The following is a 21,271-nucleotide window of genomic DNA, read 5'->3' on the forward strand; positions in this document are numbered from 1 at the left end:
ACGCGTTTAGTTCATTGAACAATTAACTTCTTCGGGGCATAAATGCTTTGACTCTAGTAGGAGAGCTGCTGTACTTGGTTCCCCAACTGGTAACGACGGTGATGATGAAGAGCGCGATGTGTAAATGCTGAAATTAGTGACCCACGGGAGTGTATGTGAACCAGGAGCGTGTTGCTGCGTCCCGTGGCGGCCTCCTTAATAAGGGCCTGTCTGTGTGAACCTTAAGTGTTGCGCATGAAGTGTATTCCTTCCCGGGTCACTGACAACCCGGGAAGGAATACACTTCATGCGCCTGATTCACATACACTCCCCAGTTGAGAACCTGAGAACAGGGCGAGCAGCACTAAGGCCTTGAAGGCGGACCAGAACAAGATGATCCTTAACTAATATAAGCAGGAAGGTACTGCTAGATGAAACCAGTGCAGAAAAGGAGGACAGGCACAGACAATAAAATGCTTCAATGCTAGGCAAGCAATTAATTTTGAATTATCCACTGCTCCCTAAGATATGGTTGCATCAAGGTATGGGACTGATTGGTATTAAAACAGGACATAATAAAGACAACATCATATGAGAACTACTTACAATGCTCTCTTACGTGGCACAGGTTTGAGCTGTCTTGAATATCTTTAATTATCAATTGAGGTAATTTCGTCCATGTTGCTTGATTGCCCGAGTACAACATCATAAATTAAGTTCCCATTTTTACCAGGAACTAGTGCAATTTAATTACTTTAGGTGCTAAAATGTATTAAATCCACTACTACCATTGCTAGGGCAACCTTATTCTAGCATTTCTGATACCTGTACACCTTGAACAGCCTGGTAGCCAGCTATCGACTGTGTTGAATATGCTACTTACCAGTATGCATCTGTTCTTGGCATGTAGGGCTGCTGACATTTATATCTGTGCATAGATCGCCGCCTAGTGTTGGGTCCGGATGTTTGCACGTTGTTGTCCTGGAAGAGTCTTCGAAGTATCCTTGGATAGGTGACTCCTCCCCTGGACTACAGTGCGCATGGGCATCCTCTCCATCCTCAGATTGTTTTTCGCCATTGTGGCCGTGATGGAGTAGATACAGAAAGTGATGACCATGCTTACAGTAATTCTGAGAGCTGCAGCTGCTACAGGCGCCGGGGAGGAGGGAGGGCGATATGAATGTCAGCAGCCCTACATGCCAAGAACAGATGCATACTGGTAAGTAGCATATTCAGTTGGAGGCATGTGGGCTGCTGAATTCATATCTGTGCATAGAATATATAGCAGTGCCCTCTTATTAGCGGCGGCTACCCGTGCCAGCTGCAGCGGTCTGAAAAAGAGTTTTGAGAACAGCCTGTCCTACAGCTGCCTGCTGTTTTGATTGCACATCTACACAATAGTGTTTGGTAAATGTATGTGTGGTGGACCAGGTGGCTGCTCTACATATGTCATGCAAAGGAATGTTTCCTAGGAAAGCCATGGAGGCCCCTAACTTACGTGTTGAGTGGGCTCGAGGTGGAATCGTTAAAGTGCGTTTAGCCTTTTGATAGCAAATTTGAATACATTTAACGATCCATCTGGCTATTCCTGCTTTGGAGATAGCGTTACCTTTGTGGTGTGGGGCAAAGGCAACGAAAAGTTGATTTGTTTTTCTAAAGGGTTTGGTCCTGTCGATATAATACATGAGGGCCCTTTTTACATCTAGTGTATGGTGTGCCCTTTCTGCGACAGTTTGTGGGTTTTGAAAGAAAACAGCCAGTTCAATAGTTTGATTCATATGGAACTGCGATACCACCTTAGGCATGAATTTGGGGTTGGTACGTAGTACGACCCTGTTGGCGTGAACCTGTATGAATGGCTCTTGGACGGTTAGTGCCTGGAGTTCACTAACTCTTCGTAAGGAAGTTATCGCTACTAGGAAAGCTACTTTCCAGGTAAGGAATTGAATCTCACATGAGTGTAGAGGTTCAAAGGGTGGACCTATCAGGCGTGTGAGAACCAAGTTGAGGTTCCACATTGGGGCTGGTGGGTGGGTAGGTGGAATGACTCGTTTAGGTCCTTCCAAGAATGCTTTGATGGCAGGCACTCTGAATAGAGAGAGGTGCTGCCTGGTTTGTAGATAGGCTGATATCGCGGTCAAATGGACACGTATAGAGGTGTACGCCAGATTGCATCGGTATAGGTGTAATGGGTAACAAATAATGTTTTGGATGGATGCGTCTAGCAGGTTAATGTCATTATTATCGCAATAAATGACGAACCTCTTCCATTTTGCTGCATAGCAAGCTCTGGTAGTGGGTCTCCTGGCCTCCTTAATGATGTCCATACAGTCAGGTGGCAGGTTTAGGTAGCCAAACTCTAGGACTTCAGGAGCCAGATTGCCAGGTTCAGCTGTTGCGGATCTGGGTGCTCAATCTCTCCATGGTTCTGCGTCAAATGCTCGGGTTTGACCCGCAGCCTTTGATGCGGCACCACGGAAAGTTCGAGAAAGGTGGTGTACCACGGCTGGCGTGCCCACGTTGGAGCAACTAGGACGAGTGTCAGTGAGTGTTGTCTGAGTTTGCGTGCCACCAGCGGTATCAGTGGTGCTGGGGGAAAAGCGTACGCAAATCTGCTGGACCAGTTCATCCATATCGCATTGCCCTGCGACTGCGGATGTGGGAACCTGGCGGCAAAGCTATGGCATTTTGCGTTTTCGCTTGTCGCGAATAGGTCTATCTCTGGACGACCCCACTGCTGGAAGTACGGTTGGAGTACTGATGGGTGTAACTCCCACTCGTGCATTTGGTGGCTGTGTCTGCTGAGCAGATCCGCCATCTGGTTGTCCTTGCCGGGGAGGTGTTCTGCCATGAGGAACATGTTCCTCTGAATGGCCCACTTCCACATGCTCTGAGCCAGATGAGACAACTGTGGAGAGTGTGTTCCTCCCTGCTTCTGTATGTAGTACATGGCAGTCATGTTGTCCGTCCGGATCAACACGACTTTGTTGCACAAGTGTACTTTGAATGCTTTCATAGCGAGGAAGATTGCCATCAGCTCTAGAAGGTTGATGTGCATCTTCTTTTGTTGTTGTGTCCATAGTCCCTGCACTGTGTAATGGAGTACATGAGCTCCCCATCCCTGGAGAGACGCGTCCGCCGTCAGTATTATCTGTGGGACAGGCTCTTGGAACGGTCGGCCCTTGCAAAGGTTTTGTGGATTCCACCAATGCAGAGAGTTGTATGCCCGACCGCTCACCAACACTAGGTCTTTCAACTGTCCTTGAGCCTGATTCCACTGACGTGCTAAGCACTCCTGAAGCGGGCGCATATGTAGTCTCGCGTGTGGGACTATGAAGATGCAGGAGGCCATCATGCCTATCAACTGCATGAACACTCGCGCGGGAAGGGAGTGTTGTGGTTTGAACTTGGAAATCAGCATTTGCATGCTGTTGATTCTCACTAAATTTGGCTGAGCTGTGGCCGCCAGAGTGTCTATAGTCGCACCTAGGTACTGTTGTACGTGTGCGGGCTGGAGATGGGATTTTGGGAAATTTAGTGAGAACCCCAGACTGTGAAGGAGGTGAATGGTGCGGGACATGTGGCTGGCACATTGCTGGGCTGACTTCGCTTGAACGAGCCAGTCGTCCAGGTAAGGGTAGACGTGTATGTGCTGCCTCCGTAGATGTGCCGCCACAGTAGCTAGGCACTTTGTAAACACCCTGGGTGCTGTTGTCACGCCGAAGGGAAGGACTTTGAATTGGTAGTGCTGCCCTTGAACAGTGAACCTGAGGTATTTCTTGTGTGAGGGGTGAATGGGTATGTGGAAATACGCATCCTTGAGGTCCGGTGTGGCCAGAAAGTCTCCCTGCTTGAGCAGCGGGAGGACTTGCTGTAGAGTGAGCATGTGAAAATGCTCGGAAAGAATGTATCGGTTTAGGGGTCTCAGGTCTAATATAGGTCTGAGTGACCCGTCCTTTTTCGGTATTAAAAAGTACAGGGAGTACACCCCCGTACCTTGCTCGTGGACGGGTACGACCTCTATTGCACCTTTTAGAAGCATACTTTGCACCTCCTGCTGTAAGAGCGTTAAGTGCTCTGAGGACATAGGACGGTTTTTTGGAGGTATTGTGGGTGGAGTGGAGGTTAGTTCTAGACAGTAACCGTATTTGACAATATCTTTGACCCACCTGTCCGTGGTGATGGAGTTCCACGTGGACAGGAACCTTTGTAGCCTTCCCCCGACAGGTGTTATGTGGTCGGGAGGAAGGGAGAGGGCGTCACTGCTTGTTCTTGGGGGAGGACCTGGTGTTGTCGTAGCCGCGTCCTCTGCCCTTTGTACTGGAGCCACGATATCCACCCCGGGTGTTTTTATCGTAGGTGGTTTGTGTATTGCCCTTGTTGTATGTTTGCTGTGACCCCTGTCCTCTACCTGCTCCTCTATTTCCGGGGCGACGAAAGGAGCCGCTCCGAAAGGACTGAGTCTGGAGAGCCCCCATGGACTTTGCAGTGTCTGTGTCCTTTTTTATTTTCTCTAGGGTGGCGTCAACCTCCGGCCCAAATAAATAGTCGGGGTTGACAGGCTGGTTGAGTATGTTATTTTGCACCTCAGGTTTGAATCCGGAGATTCGCAACCAGGCATGTCGTCGCAACATGACGCTAGTGTTTATGGCCCTGGCAGCTGTGTCTGCGGCATCCAGCGCACACTTGATGGATGCGTTTGTGAGGAGCTGTCCCTCCCTGATGAGGATCTCTGCACCTTCTTTGTATTTGTCAGGGAGATGTTGGAGTAGTTGCTCTAATGTGTCGTAGTGCGCTCTATCGTAGCGAGCGAGGAGCGCTTGAGTATTGGCAATGCGCCATATGTTAGCTGCCTGGGCGGCAACCCGTTTGCCAGAGGTCTCTAACACCTTGGACTCTTTGTCCGGGGGAGGAGCGTCACCTGTTGTTTGCGACTGTGCCCTCTTGCGAGCATTCGCAACGACAATGGAATCCAGAGGTAATTGGCCTCTAATGTAAGTAGGGTCCCCAGGCGCTGATCTGTATTTTTTGTCGATCCTGGGGTTTATCACTCTTGCCCTGGTGGGTTCCTTGAAGATGTCCTTCGCTGGTTTGAGGACCCCCTTTAACATGGGCAGAGTCTTTATATTTCTTTCTGAGGTTGCGAAAGTATCCATAAGAAAGTCGTCCTCGACGGTGTCAGAGTGAAGTTGCACTCCATGATTGGCCGCAGCACGTTCAATTAGAGCGTTGAACGCTGCAGTGTCCTCTGTGGGAGATGTTTTTGCTCCATAGAGTTGCGGGTCCTGTGCATCCATAGGTGCACCTGGGTCCACAGGGTCATCCCAAGCTTGATCAGGGTCCTGTTGGCCGTCAGGGTCCATGTCTCCGGGGTAGGGGACTTGGTCACCCATGTAGTCCTCTAACGCATCCGTGTCGGAGTGTGCGGGAGAGAAGGATTGTGGATCCTGGTAGGGTGAGTGGAAAGGTTCGTAAAGAACTGGTTCCGAAGTCATAGGCAGCTTTCTTTTTAGTGGGATCCGGAAGGATTCCAAAGCTGGCTCAGAAGTTATTTTCCTTTTGTGGATAATCATCCTGCCGGTGTCGGCGTCGATGAGATGGGATGGAGACGTCTCCGCAGAGCGTTCGGCAGGCGTGATCGTGGTATGGGTGACCCGTGTCCTGATTTGGAACAGTTTCGGGGCCGTGGATGGTGGCAGGCCAAAGGTAATGTGCCGAAGAGGCTGCTGGAGCTTTTATTGGCTCGGAGCCCGACATGTCCTGGAGGACCGTTTTCTTTTTGGTGCTTTGCTCAGCAACGTGTCGCATCTGGAGCGCCCTCGATTCTTTTGCGCCGACCGGTTCTGTAGAGGCGGCCGTGGACTTTTTCGGCGCCGGTGGGTCATCGAGTCGAGGGGTGGGAATGGCCGTCGACGTCTTCGATGAGTGTGGCTTTGGTGTTGCCGTCGAAGCGGTGTGAGGCGCAGCAGGCAGTTTGACCTTTGGGGTCGGAGTCGATTGCGTCGGTGCCGGGAGCTGAGCAGGTTTGGTGGCACCGAAGGCCTTTTTCCGTACGCCGACTCCGACGTCGGCCGCTTCAAGTTCGGCACCGAAGTCTCGTTTGGTGCGCTCGGTGCCGACGTGTTTTGCTGGCGTCGAAGGTGTGGAGGGCCTCGATCCGACCAGCGCCACTTTTGGTTTCGGTTTCAATTGAATCAATACAGCTTTTGGTTTCGGTTTCGAAGAAGGGAAACCAGCCGTTTTGGGCGTTAATGGCTGTCGCTGAATGTCCGAGGCCGGGCCCAAGGGCGGGGCCGAAGAACTGCGGGATAGGTTTTGGGTAAGGCCCGAAGGCGATCCCTCGACCGGAGCCATAGACTGTTGCACTGGGCTTTCCTCAGTCTGAACGGGTAGGCCTTGCTCGTCACCGGAGCTACTCTCTTCGGCCCCTAAGGCCTCATTGTAGTCTCCTACCTCGGTGTCGTCTTCATCTCTGCGAAAGAGTGTTTCGTCGACGTCTTCCGATCCGGAGTCATGTTCGGAAGCGGGACTGGAGGGTAGGTTCTCCACTTCTTCGATATCTTCGGTCTCGGCGTTGAAGATGTCGGCCGGGGCCGGTGCCGCTTGCTGCGCCTCGAGTCTCGCCGCTCGTCGATTCCGTAGAGTCTTCTTGGATCGAAATCGGGCACAGGCCATGCATGTAGATTCGTCGTGATCCGGTGAAAGGCATTTGTTGCACACCGGATGGACGTCGATGTGGGGATATTTCGCATTGCATACCGGACACCGCTTGAATGGTGTCCTCGATTCCATCGTCGATGTCGGGTCGATGGTCGGGTAAGATGCGAAAAAGTTGGTTGTGGACGTTAGTAAACTAACAAAGATACTATCGATACCGATCGGGAACAGTACCGACGCGAACTAGAGGCCTTTTGGCCTGAAAAGAGTTTTTCCTAACTTGAGTCAAGATAAGCACATCCGAACCCAATGGCGGAAAAAAACAATCTGAGGATGGAGAGGATGCCCATGCGCACTGTAGTCCAGGGGAGGAGTCACCTATCCAAGGATACTTCGAAGACTCTTCCAGGACAAAAACGTGCAAACATCCGGACCCAACACTAGGCGGCGATCTATGCACAGATATGAATTCAGCAGCCCACATGCCTCGAACTAGTACCCAACCTAGCTAAGACATTGGCTCTCAGTAGTGTCTTTTCAGATAGCTGTCTAAATACAGCAGGGTGTTTTTGGCCACCCTGAATTCAGAGTACAGCTATTCATCACTTTGGTAATCAATCTTTCCATAATTGAGATAAAAAACTAAACACCACATTTACTGCTCATTAATGAAATAACTGGCGTATGCATTTTCTGGCCACAATTGGCCACAGGAATGGAATTGCTAAAGGTTTTTTAACAACAACTGTAGAACATCTGTCTTCAAAGCATGTATTGCCACTTTTGTAACTTGCAATCCTATATAGGTAGTCATGAACCATGCTATGCCATTATCTAATTGAATCACAGCTGGTTGTCACTGGAGAACTACTAGAGTGCCTGCAGGTACTGTTTTTTTTTTTTTTTTCTTTTGTCCTCATCTGCCACACAAGTTTCAATATGCAATCTTGTAGGTTTACACACATTGTGCTGCCTCAGTTACTATGACTGGTTGGGGCAGTAATGTAACGAGAAGCTCACCCCTCAGCAACAATGTTTCAACCAGCAATGATCACTAATATATAACCAAACAAGGATTGCTAGAATCCAGCCAAGGTACTAAACATAGCACCAAGAAACAACTAACCCCCAAAATGGGATTGATAGCTTAATCATTGGACCTGGGGGGAGAAAAAAAAAAACCCAGATACTCAATGGACCCAATTCAGAAGATGCCAGAAGGATCTTGTCTCTGGGTTACCGGTTCTAGCCAGGTCCAACTTAGAGACCAGCAGAGTAGAAGCATACCAGTCATTAATAGAAGGAGATAAGGAGTCCTTCCACTTCCTGCATATCTCCCTCCTTGCAAGCAGTATGACATAAAAAATAAGCTTTTTTGCCAAGGAAGGGACCCCTTGATAGCAACCAAAAATTACTGATGTTAGGTCCAGGGTAATGTTAACACCAACAGAAAGTGAAAGAGTCTTACCAATGGCTTCCCAGAATGGGGACAAATGCGGGCACTCAAAGAACATGTGAATGTCAGAAGCAGCCACCAAACCACATTTCGCGCAAGCAACACTACTCCCCACGGTAAATTTGGAAAGACGAAGGGGTGAGTAATATGCTCGATGAATGGTGAAAAGATGGTTCCTGCGTAACCATGCAGGTTTGACAATGTCCCACATCAACGTACAAGACGAATTCCAAAGATGTTGTAGATCGGAATTGGTGACATGTAAAGACCAAAGCTCCTCTGGCAATGAAAATATTCCATCCATTTCCTCCAGGATTAGATTGTACCACAGTGAAATTTCCTTCTTGGCAGGCAGCTTATCTGCCAAAAGCATTATAAGATGACTATACGCACCCAAGGGATATTTAACACCATGTGGAGGTTGAACAGAATATGCACGAGACCAGCTCGATATTTGAGGATACTTAAGCCTGGAGAAGTTTGGACCAATTTTAGTGCAAAGATATTCCCAGGGTAACAAATCCCCGTCAACAAATAGGTCACCCCACTCCTCCAGACCAGCCTCTCTCATAGGCATAGCTAGTGCATCCCCTAACCAAGTTGGACCGTCAGGGAGATCCCACAGCGGTGTCCTGCTTCCATAGTACCCAACTTTAATAGCTTTAGACATCTGAGCCCATATTCTAGCCATACCCCATAACATTTTCAGTTTAATTTTTTTGAAAAACTTGGGGTTTCCAAATTTGAAAAGAAACCCTGACTGACTTACCCCTTCTACATCCAATAACATTGAATAAAGGGACCACACTCCATAACCTACTGGACTCTTTAATAGGATCCTGGCGTGTGATAGCTGGAAAGCCCAGGCATAAGCCTGGAGATCAGGGGCAGCGAGCCCTCCTTTTTCCCTACCTCTCCTGATTTTTTTCCAGGAGATTCTTGGAAGATGTTTATTCCAAATAAAGGTACTAATATCAGACTGCAATTTTCTGATAGAGGCGGGATCAAAATATAAGGGTATCGTATTAAACAAAAAAGAGACTTTAGGCAAGATGGACATTTTAACAAGGCTGACCCTACCCAGTAGGGAGAGCGGAAGATGGGCCCAGGTCTGGAGCAACTTACGACATTCTTTTGCAACTTTTGAAAAGTTAGTAATAGTGATCTGATCGAGGTCAGCTACAATATCCAAACCTAGATACCTCATCCGACTCCCCGGCCGGATTTCAGAATTAAAGGTACTTTGGTCAATATTCCAGGTTATCATCTCAGTTTTTAGAGTATTAATTTCATAACCAGAGACCATCCCAAACTCCGAAGCCAACTTAAATATTGCTGGAAGGGCCTTATGCGGTTCAGAGGTAAATATAAGGATATTGTCGGCATAGAGGGCCACCTTTACCTCCCAGCCCCTGTACGCAAATGCCTTGATGTTAACACTATCCCTCAAAATCTGGGCAAAAGGTTCAGCATACAGATCGAACAGGAGCGGGGAGAGAGGGCAGCCCTGTCTGGTGCCCCTCGAGATGTCAAATCGGTCAGATAAAATACCGTTAACCAAGACACGGGCACTAGGGTTCCGATAAAGAAGACCAATCGCCTGACGAAATCTACCCCCCACGCCAAACTTTGCCAAGGCCTCCGACAGATACAAACCAATTAACTCTGTCGAAGGCCTTGGTGACGTCCAGCGTGAGAACCGCCAAGGGCAAAGACTTCAAACATGCCATATCTATTGATCCAATCAAATCAAAAGTCAGTTCAAAAAGCTGTCGCCCCTTAATAAATCCCTTCTGATCAGTGTGTAACAGTATCCAATTTCTTATCTTCATGGTAAATAACTTGATAGTAATCTCTAAATGCTGCTCTAATATCTGCATCTGAAGAAAGAGGGACGTTATTGACATTGATCTGGTTGATGTTGTTACGAACCTGATCAGTTTTTGCTTTCCATGCCAATAACTTACCAGCCCATTCTCCATACTGGAAATGTGCGATTTTACTGGCCTCCCATCTTTCCTGAAGCCGCCGGTTAAGAATCGAGGTCAGTTGGCCCCTTAGAGTATATAATTTAGCCCGCAAGGGTGTTAAGACAGCATCTGTAGATGGTAAGTTGGCATCAATATCAGCCTGCGTTTTAGACAAATTCGACTCCACTGAGGCAATGGCCTCTCTGTATTCCCTCCTTCTATATGACACCTTGCCCGTAATAAGACCCCTCAAAGAGGCTTTAAGTGAGTCCCAGACCACACCGGGTTCTGCAGAGCCCACATTTACCTCTAGGAAAGACCTCACTTCAGTTTTTAAAAAACTGACATCTTCAGGGTGAGAGAGTAAAGTACGGTCAAAAGACCAAGTCCTTACTACGTCAGAAGTAGGTACCATAAGTTCCAGGAATACAGCAGAATGGTCGGATAGATGTAACTGGAGATATCTACTGTTATGAGATTTATCCAGGACTGGATCTAAAACAATGTTGAAATCACCAGCTAATATAACTGGTTCCGGGAAGGCCAAAAGGTGAGAAAAAAGGTGAGAAAAATCACTTCCAAAGATGTAGGGTCGTCAAGATTGCGGCCATAGTATCCAACCACTGTAAAACAAGCACCCAGAATTACCGGGGAGGCAATAACCCATCTCCCCGCAGGGTCCACCTTAAAGTCTAATACCCTGGCCGTAAGCTGCTTTTTGAAGATCAATGACACGCCTCGGGAGGTCATGGATTGAGAGGTCGATATTATAAAATCAATCCATTTATTCCCTTTAACCAAGGTGTCGATTTCTGACTGGATCAAATGTGTCTCTTGGAGAATGATGACCTGGGCATCTGAGTCCCGGAGATACTGCATCAATGTTCTAGCCCTAGGTTTAGTACGGAGCCCATTGACGTTCCAAGACATAATCTTTAGACTAGCCATCCCCACTGATCCAGAGCACAACCAGCCTTGCCTTTATAGTACGACCAAATATAAGCTGACCCACCTCCATGAGAAGATTTGCAGCACAATATGAAAACAGGACTAACAAAAAATTGTAAGAAAAATAAAAGAGTTGGCTGATGAGAAATTTTTACATTTTGCCCGTGGATCCCCCCCCATGGACAACCCGTGGTGTATCTAACCGGATCAAGTCCAGTAGATGGCACCCCTACCTCAGGCTCCCGTTACACCCCACCCGAAAATCCAACACCTGAGAAATAGAGTGAGGAAAAAAGAAAGTGATCTCACCTTAAGTGATATTATGTATATATATAAAAAAAAAAATATCTTCCCTTTTATAAAGTTTTTTTTTCCCCACTTTTTTTTTTCCCTTCTTTCTTCCTTTCCCCTTCCTTTCTTCCTTCTTCATTCCTTCTTTTCCTTTTCTCCCCTTTTTTTTCACTTTTTCCCCCTATTTTCATTTACTAGAATAATAGATTTAATATACTACATTACCTATGAGCGACCACGAAAGCTCTAAGAGACCAAGAGAATTAAGTACTATTACCAGATGACTTATTACCTATGTCCAGGAGGAATTCATCGGCAGCTTGGACTGACCTAATGTTTACCATTTTGTTATTGTACATGACCCTCAGAGAAGCCAGGAACACCAACTGAGCTGAAGCACCCAGCTTCCTGAAGGCCTCCAGCCGCCTCCCGAACTCCCATTGCTTCTCCAGCGTGACCCTAGATAGGTCAGACCTGATAAGGAAAGTGAACCCCTTACCAGGTAGTGACTTCTGTTTAAGAGCCACATAAGAGCCACATTGAGAATCTGCTCTTTAAGGGTGTACGTATGAAAGTTAACAAGGATTTTGCGTGGTTTTGGTCTTTGGGGGTTCAGTCTAAAGGGTTCCCTATGAACCCTTTGAATATCGGTTGCCAGCTGCTCCAGAGATTGATCCAAGCATAATGCTTCTTTCAGCAAGCGGACAACAAACTGTTTTATATCAGAACCCTCAGATCCCTCAGGGACATTAAGAATACGAATATTTCCTCTTCTTGCGTTATTTTCCAAAACCTCCATCCTATCTAACAAGGCCTGGTCCTCTCTTTTAAGTTTGACAATGTCCTCTTCTGCTTTATCGAGATGTACCGACATTGTAGCTAACTTTTCTTCCAAGACTCCTGTCCTTGTTGACAACCCATCAATCTTGTTATCTAATAACTGACAGTAATCCCGGATCTCCGTCTGCATAGCTGAGGATTGCTCGAACCCCCCTTGTATGTCCCGAGACAAAGTAGTGAACATCGCAAACAAGGAGGCTGCCGAGATATTTGCCGATGGAACTTCTCCATCACAAGATAAAGCAGAAGGCACAGGCACTACCATGGGTAACTCCAGTTCACTGGCCCCCCAGGAACCCTGATCCGTATGATCAGGATCACGGGAAGCGGGGTGACTAAGGGCCCCCTCCCTAGCTACTGCTGAGTCGCTCCTCACATCAGGGCTGACAGGTATTGCCCAGTCGCCACCCCCCTCGCCAAGAGAGACTCCATTCGTGGGTATGCTTGTAAGTGGGGGAGCTACTGAGACTACTAAAGCAGCTGGGACTACTGGTGCTAGCCCCCCCGATCACCCCGGAATCACCAAGAGCCGAAAGGGTGGGCGAAACATCTAAAGGAGGGGGGACTACAAGGGATGGGGTTAAGGTAGGGAAAGTCGCTAGAACAGAGTCTTTTGGTGCGGTCATTGCCTGTGATTCGACGAGGTGCAAAACCTGTGGGACAACTTTAAAATATGAGCGAAGAGATGGTGTAATTTTGGATGTAGCTTCAGCTCCTGCAGTAAGATTACGTGTTGCTTTCCCTCTGGATCCCTTAGATTTCACCTCAGTAGATAGATAGGAAGAGGCTCTCTTACTTTGGGACGAAGTGGTGGCGCTGAATGAGTTGGAGCTGGGGACAAGCTCCCTTGAATGTAATCTGGCCGGCGCCTTACCTCTTCTTTGACCACCTTTCCCACCTCTCCCACCCCTCCCCTTACCTCTGGGCACTTGATGGTATTGAAAGTCATATAATACCCCACAGGGAGGTAGTAGTAGGTCTGACTCCTGTGACTTCTTATCGCTGCCGCTGTGCCCGTCCGATTCCGTTGTATCTTCCTCTGTATTCCCCACTGTATCCTGAGCAGTTGCAGTCACTCCCAGATGCTGAGTGATGGTGTCCTCAGCACACACAGCACGCACCAAACTGCGTGCTCTCCTGCCGCGCCGCAGCTCCAGGGCAGCCGAAGACCACGACCACCGGACCAGTGGATTACCCATGGAAACAGGAAAACTGAGGCAAACAGCGACACCCACCTTGTCTCCAAGAACGCCGGAGACGCCACCGGCAGGAACACCGCCGCTGAAGGCACGCACCATGGAAAGGGAGAACAGACCCAGGACGAGAGGAGGAGAAAGCTCCCACCAAACAAGCGGCAGGCTCCAGCCCCCGCAACCCGCCAGACGCCGAGAGGGGAAAGAGGTCACAGAATCGCCACAACACCGACAATGTCCCAAAAGGAAAACCGAAGACTCAAGGAGCGAAGCTCAGGAAGGAAGAAACCGCACTGGTGACTGCCATCAGGGGCTCAGGTAAAGCAAACGGGAGCCTGACTCACGGAGCACCACGGTAGCTCAGCCGTCTGCCGCCATGTTCTCCCCGCCTGCAGGTACTGTTGAATTAACCCTGTAACTGGTCCCCTGAACTGCAGAGGTTTACTTTAAATGCTTTTGTTTAAAAAACCATTGGTGACTTCTTTTAACCTTATCTACTATTGCCATGTATTTGTATAGTGGTACATATAAATCACAAAACTTAATTATCGTTTCCAGCATCTCTTTTCAAAATTAGATCAATATTCTGAAATAATCTACTAATACCCAATGGCTGCACCTTCTTCCTCCATGAGCGGGACATTCGGGTCCCAGTGGGGGCCCGGAGTGGGTTCTGTGCTACCACTTAAACATGTTATATACAACTAACAATACGTTTCTTTTACTTGTAAAGAACAGCCTAGCAATTTGGTTGCAGAACTGCATTTGTTCTTTAAAATTAATTTAGTTAATAAATGAACTTTTCTTAGCCACAGTTCAGTAGATAGTAGGTTATGAAACATCTTCAAATACAAGCTGAAACAAACTGTTCCACCAAAACGGCCTCTTTCATGATCTTTTCATGCCTGGCGGGAAAGAGTCTTTTACTTGAAGATTGAGAGCAAGTCAATTTATTAGTATAGAAACTGAATTTATTAGTGAGATCTATTGGTTTAAATGAGACCCTGTGCCTGTATATTATCTAGAGATGTATGAACATGTGTGTGAGTTACCATTCATGTGTTTAGACTGCAAAAAATCCTTAGTGACCAGTGGAATGTCTGGTAACCTGAATGATGTGCACACAAATCCAAGAACTTTAGTGATCAACAAACAGCATTCGATCCACAGATAGAGCATGTTTTGAATGTTGTGTGATGTTATAGGACACTTGACTAAACATTGGTTATGCATGGAAGTGATATTGATTTCTTTGGTAAGCTGTAGATTGCAGCCATGTACAATGAGTGTGAGAGATTAGGTTATTGGAGGAGGGGGTGAAATCCTACTCAGGCAGCAACCACAGTCCTTCTCAGGGTGAGGCACAAGTAGACCCCAAATTAACCTGTGATCAACGCTGTGGGAGAGCAGTCAGGCTTAACTTAGAGGCAATGTGTAATATATTTATGCAGCACTTAAACAGTACTGAAGTATAAACACAATGCAAGAAAAATCCCACACCAATTTAGAAAAATAGAGCAAACTTTAATAAATAAATCAAGAGCAACACAACAAACATCCAATCAGTAGAGCCTGAGATATGCAATTTTGCAGATTTAAGTGAAAATAGTGCCAAAAGGCCAAGTGCCACTCGCGGCTATCCGATCATGTGAGACCAGAAGAAAGTCACGAGTTCAGGCCGACTGAGGTGGAACACAGGTTGGATACAGGGACCAGGTTAGTCCTGGTGAAAAGTTACCTTCTTAGTCTAGTGCAAAGACCGTTGGACGGGGCCACAAGGAGCAGAGAAGCGTCGCTGCCAGTTGTAGACGTAGTACAAAGAGCAGGCCTGGCATCGTGGATGGTCGTTGCTGTAGCGCAAAGATCCTGTTGTCGTCATGAGCCAGCAGGCCAGAGCTTTGCAGTAGCGCTCCCCGTGAGTGGTCGATGCTGTAGTGCGACGAGTAGTGTTGATGGAACTTTATGTTGTGATTGACAAGGTTTCATGCCAACGGGCCCACTTGTGGTTGTGAAGAGTCCATGAACTTCAATTCAGTCTCTTTGAGGCAACACCAAGGATCCAGGGCCTACACTTGAGAGTCAGGGGCTTGCTCCAGCTAGATCTTGGTGCTGGATCTGGTGGTTGGGAGCCTATTATGTCCCTGTGGCTCTGAACCAAAGTCCAGGAGACTAGACCTTGGAATCACTCTGAAAGTCCTGGGTTCAGGAGGAGGTCCAAATCCCTCTAACACACAGGAGGGCAGCAGGGCAGCAGGGCGGCAATCCAGTGGGGCAGCAGTCCAGCCCAGTGGCAGTGCTTTCAAACAGCACAGCAGTCCTTTTTCCTGTCGGAGTCTCCACAGGTCCAGAAGTGTGCTGAAGCGTTGGTGTCTGAGGCCCAATATTTATACCAGGTGCCTACTTTGAGGTGAGAGAAGCTTCTAGAGGCTTCCCTTTGAAGTGCACAGGTTTCCTGCCTCCCCTGCCATAGCTACAGACTAACTACAGGGGGTATGCAGCCCTTTGTGTGGAGGCCGGGCACCATCTATTCAAGCACAAGTAGGGCTGTGCCCAGTTCTGCCCTCCCAACCTGCCAGTATTGGCCCATCCAGGCACACCTAAGCTCTCCATTGTGTTTGGCTGTCTAGGAACAATACACAAAGCACAACTGTCAGCTACACCCAGTCATGTGAACCAGAGACAGGATATAGGTACTAAATCGCTAAGGCAGGAAAACGGCAACTTTCTAAAAAAGGCATTTTCAAAATTGTAATAAAAAATACGACTTCCCCCATAAAAGAGGATTTTTCATTGTAAATCCAAAGATACCAAAATGAACTGGTTACCTGTTCCCACTTGGACGTTACAGTGTATTATATGTAATAAGGTAATTCCAATGTCATCCTATGGGTGAGGTAATCTTTGCAGTACTGAAAACAAATGTAGGAGTTTTTCACTACCAGGACATGTAAAACTTAAAAGTGCTTGGTCAGCTTTTTAAGTAAACTGTATCATGCCATCTGGGATGTCTAGGGCCTACCTTAGGGGTGACTTATATGTATTGAAAAGGAGGTTTTAAACTTCATGGCAGTTTAAAACTGCACACACTGGCTACAGTGGCAGACCTGAGATATCTTTAAGGGCTAATTAATTGGGTGCCACAATCAATGCTGCAGGCCCACTAGTAGCATATAATTTACAAGTCCTGGTCACATGTAATGCCACGTTACTAGGGACGAACAAGTAAATTAAATATTCCAATTGGGTATAAGCCAATTCTACCATATTTCAAGAAGAGAGCACAAACACTTTCAATCAATCAATCTGGATTTGTAAAGCGCTGCTTATCACCCGTGAGGGTATCTAGGTGCTGGGGGTTGTTGCTGCTGGGGGTAGATTAGTCCAACAGCCAGGTATTAAGACCTTCTCTGAATTCCTGCAGGGAGGGGGAGGTCCAGATGTGCAGGGGGAGGCCATTCCAGGCCTTGGCAGGCAGGTAGGAGAAGGAGCAGCCACCACTTCTCCTTCGGCAGAGGCGGGGAGTGTGCGTGAGGGAGTTGGAACGCAGTTGTCTGAGGGGTTGGTGGAAGCTCAACCTATAGTTGATGCAGTCTAGTCCTTGGTTGTGTAGAGCCCTGAAGGCGTGGGCTAGTATCTTGAACTGGCACCTTTTGTGGACGGGGAGCAGGTGAAGTGTGCAGAGTGGTTAAAGCCAAAACAAAAACGGGTTCACAAAACAGGGGGTGAAGGCAAAAAATGTGGGGAAGTGCCTGCTGAAAGTGCCATGTCCACCAGAACCCCCCTCCAGCCAAAAGCCAGGGTAGACTAATCAATTCTTTGATTGACTTCTCTGCTTAAGATGCAGAACATGGACAAGGGCCCTGTTATGCAGGGGCACTTGTCCATTCTATGCCTCTCTGAACTCAGGTGGATCACCCTCTTTATACTCTACTAAGTCACAGGACTGACCATAGGGAACCCTTCTCGTACTTGTGGACCTCATCTATGAAGCACCTAACCTTAACGTGCTCACAGATGCATCCCAGAGAGTAGCACCATGGTCAACTATGGGATGCGGCCCATTCTACCCCTCGGATCAGACTTCTGTCCTCAACCTAAGTAAACTTCTGGCCATAAGGACAGTCATTAACAGAGGCCACTGACTGCTGCTAGTGTCAAGAGCCAGGCCCCAGATCATCCAGGGTTCTCTGAGGTTTTTCAGAGTAAGGGTCGTAGACCCTGGTGTTCTAAACCCCACTTGCACTTTCCTTCCCAACCTGCAACTGGCCACTCAGCACAAGGTCTGTACCCTAAGGCTGAACATGTGTTTGGTGAGCCAGGACTCCCAGAGGGAACCGCCAACATCCTCAAGGATGACACACTCTGTGTTATGCAGGGGTCTGCCTGGTGCACGTCTCCAACCCTCTGTCTCTGTGACAGCTCAGAGAGCACCTCCAAGTCCGAAGGGCCTCAACAGGGTCAGCCATGGGGTGCTCAGTTCTCAGAGCTGGCAAACCTTGATCCCCTGGTACTCTCACTGTGGACTGCTTACACCTCTTTCCCCTCTATATGCCAAACTGCACCCTCCCCTTGGAAGCAATACTCCCAGAAATCTGAACTGTCAGGGCACCCTGGGTAGATGCCCCTTCCACTTCTCCTAAACCGGGGGGCAACTCATTCCCCCATATGCAGTCTATGAGCATCTGGCGATAACTATGACCTCCTCTAGGTCACCTCCCCATCCCACTCATACCAGGGACATGGAGTGAAAAAAGTCCTGCCCTTGGGCCTGAGTCACCCTGCACGCCTGACTAGTGTGCTGCTCAGAGGAAACCAGTTTTTTTTACTACCATGGCCTGGTTGGCCCCAGTGTCTCTCAGAGGACTCCATTCACCTTGACCGTATGGAAGTGACAACTCCCACCCTCATGGATCACCAGACTACCCTGTGAGTTCACCTCCCAACTAAAGGAGATTAGGCCATGAATCCTCCTGCCAACTTACCCCTAAGACCATATTGGCCACCCCTACAGTCCCCACCAGTCGTTGATTTCTTAGGACAGACAGGGTCCCCTTGCTTGTGTCCTAGCTGAGAACAATCAAAGCAGCTAGGTTGGAAATGGAGTAACCGGGACCACCGCCCAACAGAACCTCCACCCTGTTTCACAGGAGGGGCATGGGAATCCTTTCCTCTCCCCTTTCTCTGGGACTTGTCTAGGTCACTTTTAGCCTCCCTCTCACTCTGCTTGGGGGGCTCTGATCCACACTTCTTGGGGTCACTTCCAGGTACCTTCTTATGGACACTGGTGCTGAGGTAGTGGTTCACCTCCTTGGCAAGCTCCCTGGGACCAGTGAGCTTACTATAAATCAGGTGTTGGTGCAGCTCTGGAAAACAAACACTGCACATGTGCTCTCTTGCAAACAGCCCTTTGTAATCATTCACCTCCCTGCCCTTCACCCAACCATTCAGTGTCATGAAAAAGGAATCCACACAATTCACCCAGGACCTCTGGGCAGCTTCTGGCTGTCCCTAAACTTCTCCCTGCTCTTTTCAGGGGTAAGGCCATATTTTCTGGCAAAGGTTTCCTTCATGAGGGATACCTCATCCTTCCCCCCTGCTCTAGGGCCTGCAGGCCCCCCTCCCTCACTACAGATATGCTTCCAGAGGCTAGTCCCAACCCTCCTCGGGGATCCTATGGATCTGTAATTCTACCCAATAAGATTCAAACCACTTGATAATGTTTTTCCCCACAACAAAATCAGGTACCAGACACTAGGACCATCTTGTCTCCAGAGGCACTGTTGGTACGCTGCCACCATAACTGCTTGACCCTGCCTGTCTAGCTTTCAAGTCTGGCTCCATAAGACTCAGCCAACAATATTGTTCTCTCCTTCAAGGCTCTCTCTGCCTCAGCCTACTTTTGTTCTGCCTTCATGACCAGTGGTATTTCCTCAAGGGACAGTTTTTTCCTTGTTAAGGCCCTCTAAGCCTCAGCTGTTTTCTCTGCCTTCGGTTTGGCCATTTGCAGCCTGAATTCCCTTTCTGCCTTCCTGTCCGCCAGCTCCTCTAGGGGAAGGCCTTGTAAAGAAAACGTGCTCTCCGCTCTGGCAGGGAGCTCTAACTCAGGAGACAAGTCATCCCCCCTCACCTGAATGCTGAATCTCAGGACTGGTATCCAGGTTCTCTCCTTGCCTTTCCACATTATCATCCCCTTGTTGGTCCTCTGTTGTGACTGGCAACTGGTGGGCCTCTGTTCATACCCTCAGAGCCTTAGGAGCTCCGCCTTCCTGGTGCTCCTTTAGCCGAGGAGCAGCCCGCTCTCCTTACAAACTTCTTTGAGTTCAACCACACTGTAGCTCTCCAGATTGAGGAGTGGAAGTGTGCATTATGGCCCTGTCATGCTCAAAGTTGCAACCGTTTAGGTTCCACATTGAATTTCCGTGGATTGTCTCAGCCTTGCGTCCTTCTGAGTTAATAACGAAACCCACACACTTGGGAAATAGACCTAGATGACAGTTATAGTATTATACAATGTCATGAAGTAAACAGGAGAGCAATTACTACCTTTAGCTTATTCAGATACTGTCTTGTATGGGTAACCAAAAGGTCTTCTTCAGAAGCTTCGTGAGCCATCACAATTGTGTCATCTTCAATGAAACTTTCTTCTGCAAGAGGAGAATAAAATATAATTTCATTACATGCAACATGTCAATTGTGAGTAAACTTTTAAAAAAGATTTGATGTACCACAAGACAAAATATACGTAAGCCATACGATAACATTTTTATCAGTGATTAATATCACCTTAAGAGTAAGAGAGCACAAAAGAATGCCAGGGAACAATGTCTCCTATCATTAGCAATAAACAGAAACACAACTGACCTGACATGATACCCAAAGCAAAAACATTTTTTGAGAAGCACTTGATTCTTCAGTTTTATTACACATTAAAGTTCTATCCAGTGTGCCCACATAAATATTATTGCTATTTGGGAGAGGGAGGATAATCCTCCTTAGAAAAACGTCTTTATGTGTGAAACAGACCTATGCCTACCAGCACTGAGAGTAAAGAAAAACTGCTATTTTCCAGTTTGCCATAATTAGTCTCAGAACAGTTGAGATTAGTATGGCTACAACTGCAAGCAGCGCTCCAGTCAACTGTGTACCACACCCTCCTGCTTTAAAAGAAACTCACAGAATGTTTGGATCTGTAAGAGATAAAACACTTCTGACTGTCAAACATACTATGTTCTAAAAGATAAGTATAGCCAAAAATGTCATGTTTTCCTGTACATGCAGTCTGATAAGGCTATTATCAAGAGAGCACTACTCAAGTCCCTGGTGCCACTGCCTTGTCCTATGCTCCAAAACAATACATCCTGGAATTGATGCCATGCACTTGTTTTGACCTATGGTCTACCATATGCCATAAGTGGGACATTATCAGTATATCTTTTAAAGTTGTGTATTCTCAAAGAGTTGTTATTTACCTCTATGAAAGATACTGGATACCGCACAAAGAAAAATGCCCTTGAATTTGGCCAGTGATTTCAAAATAGTCGAGAGTAGATCACAAACTAAGTGACTGGCTGGGTCGGTATCAATTTCTACAACTTTGGAAGCAAGTGCCGGAGGCTAGATTATCAGTTCACCTTTGATTTCCCAGACGTTCTGTACAGCAATCCAGAGAAATGAAATGGCCAAGGGGCAGGGGCCCTAGTTGCTGACCTCATTTAAGAGCCAGGAATAGATTCAATGATTGAGAAAAGATTGAAGTTGCAAATGTGCAGACCCCAATCAATTAGATCACTTTCAGGGTACCCTGGAGCCAACTGCTATGGACACATACTAACAGAACAAGCATTTACAATGCAATGGTCTCGGCATTGGTAAAGTTAGAGCTATTGGCATTGCTCATGACATTATTTTTGTTTATGTTTTTGTTTTTAAAACATTTA

The 21,271-nt window shown here is 47.5% G+C and overlaps 1 protein-coding gene across 2 annotated transcripts in view; it reads right to left on the reverse strand.

Annotated features, from left to right (window-relative positions):
- HDAC11 (histone deacetylase 11) overlaps positions 1-21,271 on the reverse strand; it is a 241,746-nt gene that overhangs the window by 128,032 nt on the left and 92,443 nt on the right. For both annotated transcript variants that reach the window (XR_014968512.1, XM_085624814.1), the window contains exon 3: positions 19,878-19,978. Coding sequence is in view for 1 of the 2 variants with exons in the window: in XM_085624814.1 (XP_085480940.1) it covers positions 19,878-19,978 (101 nt within the window). In the remaining variant the exon portion in view is untranslated. The remainder of the gene's footprint in view (positions 1-19,877; positions 19,979-21,271) is intronic.

This window comes from Triturus cristatus, chromosome 9 (genome assembly GCF_964204655.1).
Source record: "Triturus cristatus chromosome 9, aTriCri1.1, whole genome shotgun sequence".
NCBI classification, from domain to species: domain Eukaryota; kingdom Metazoa; phylum Chordata; class Amphibia; order Caudata; family Salamandridae; genus Triturus; species Triturus cristatus.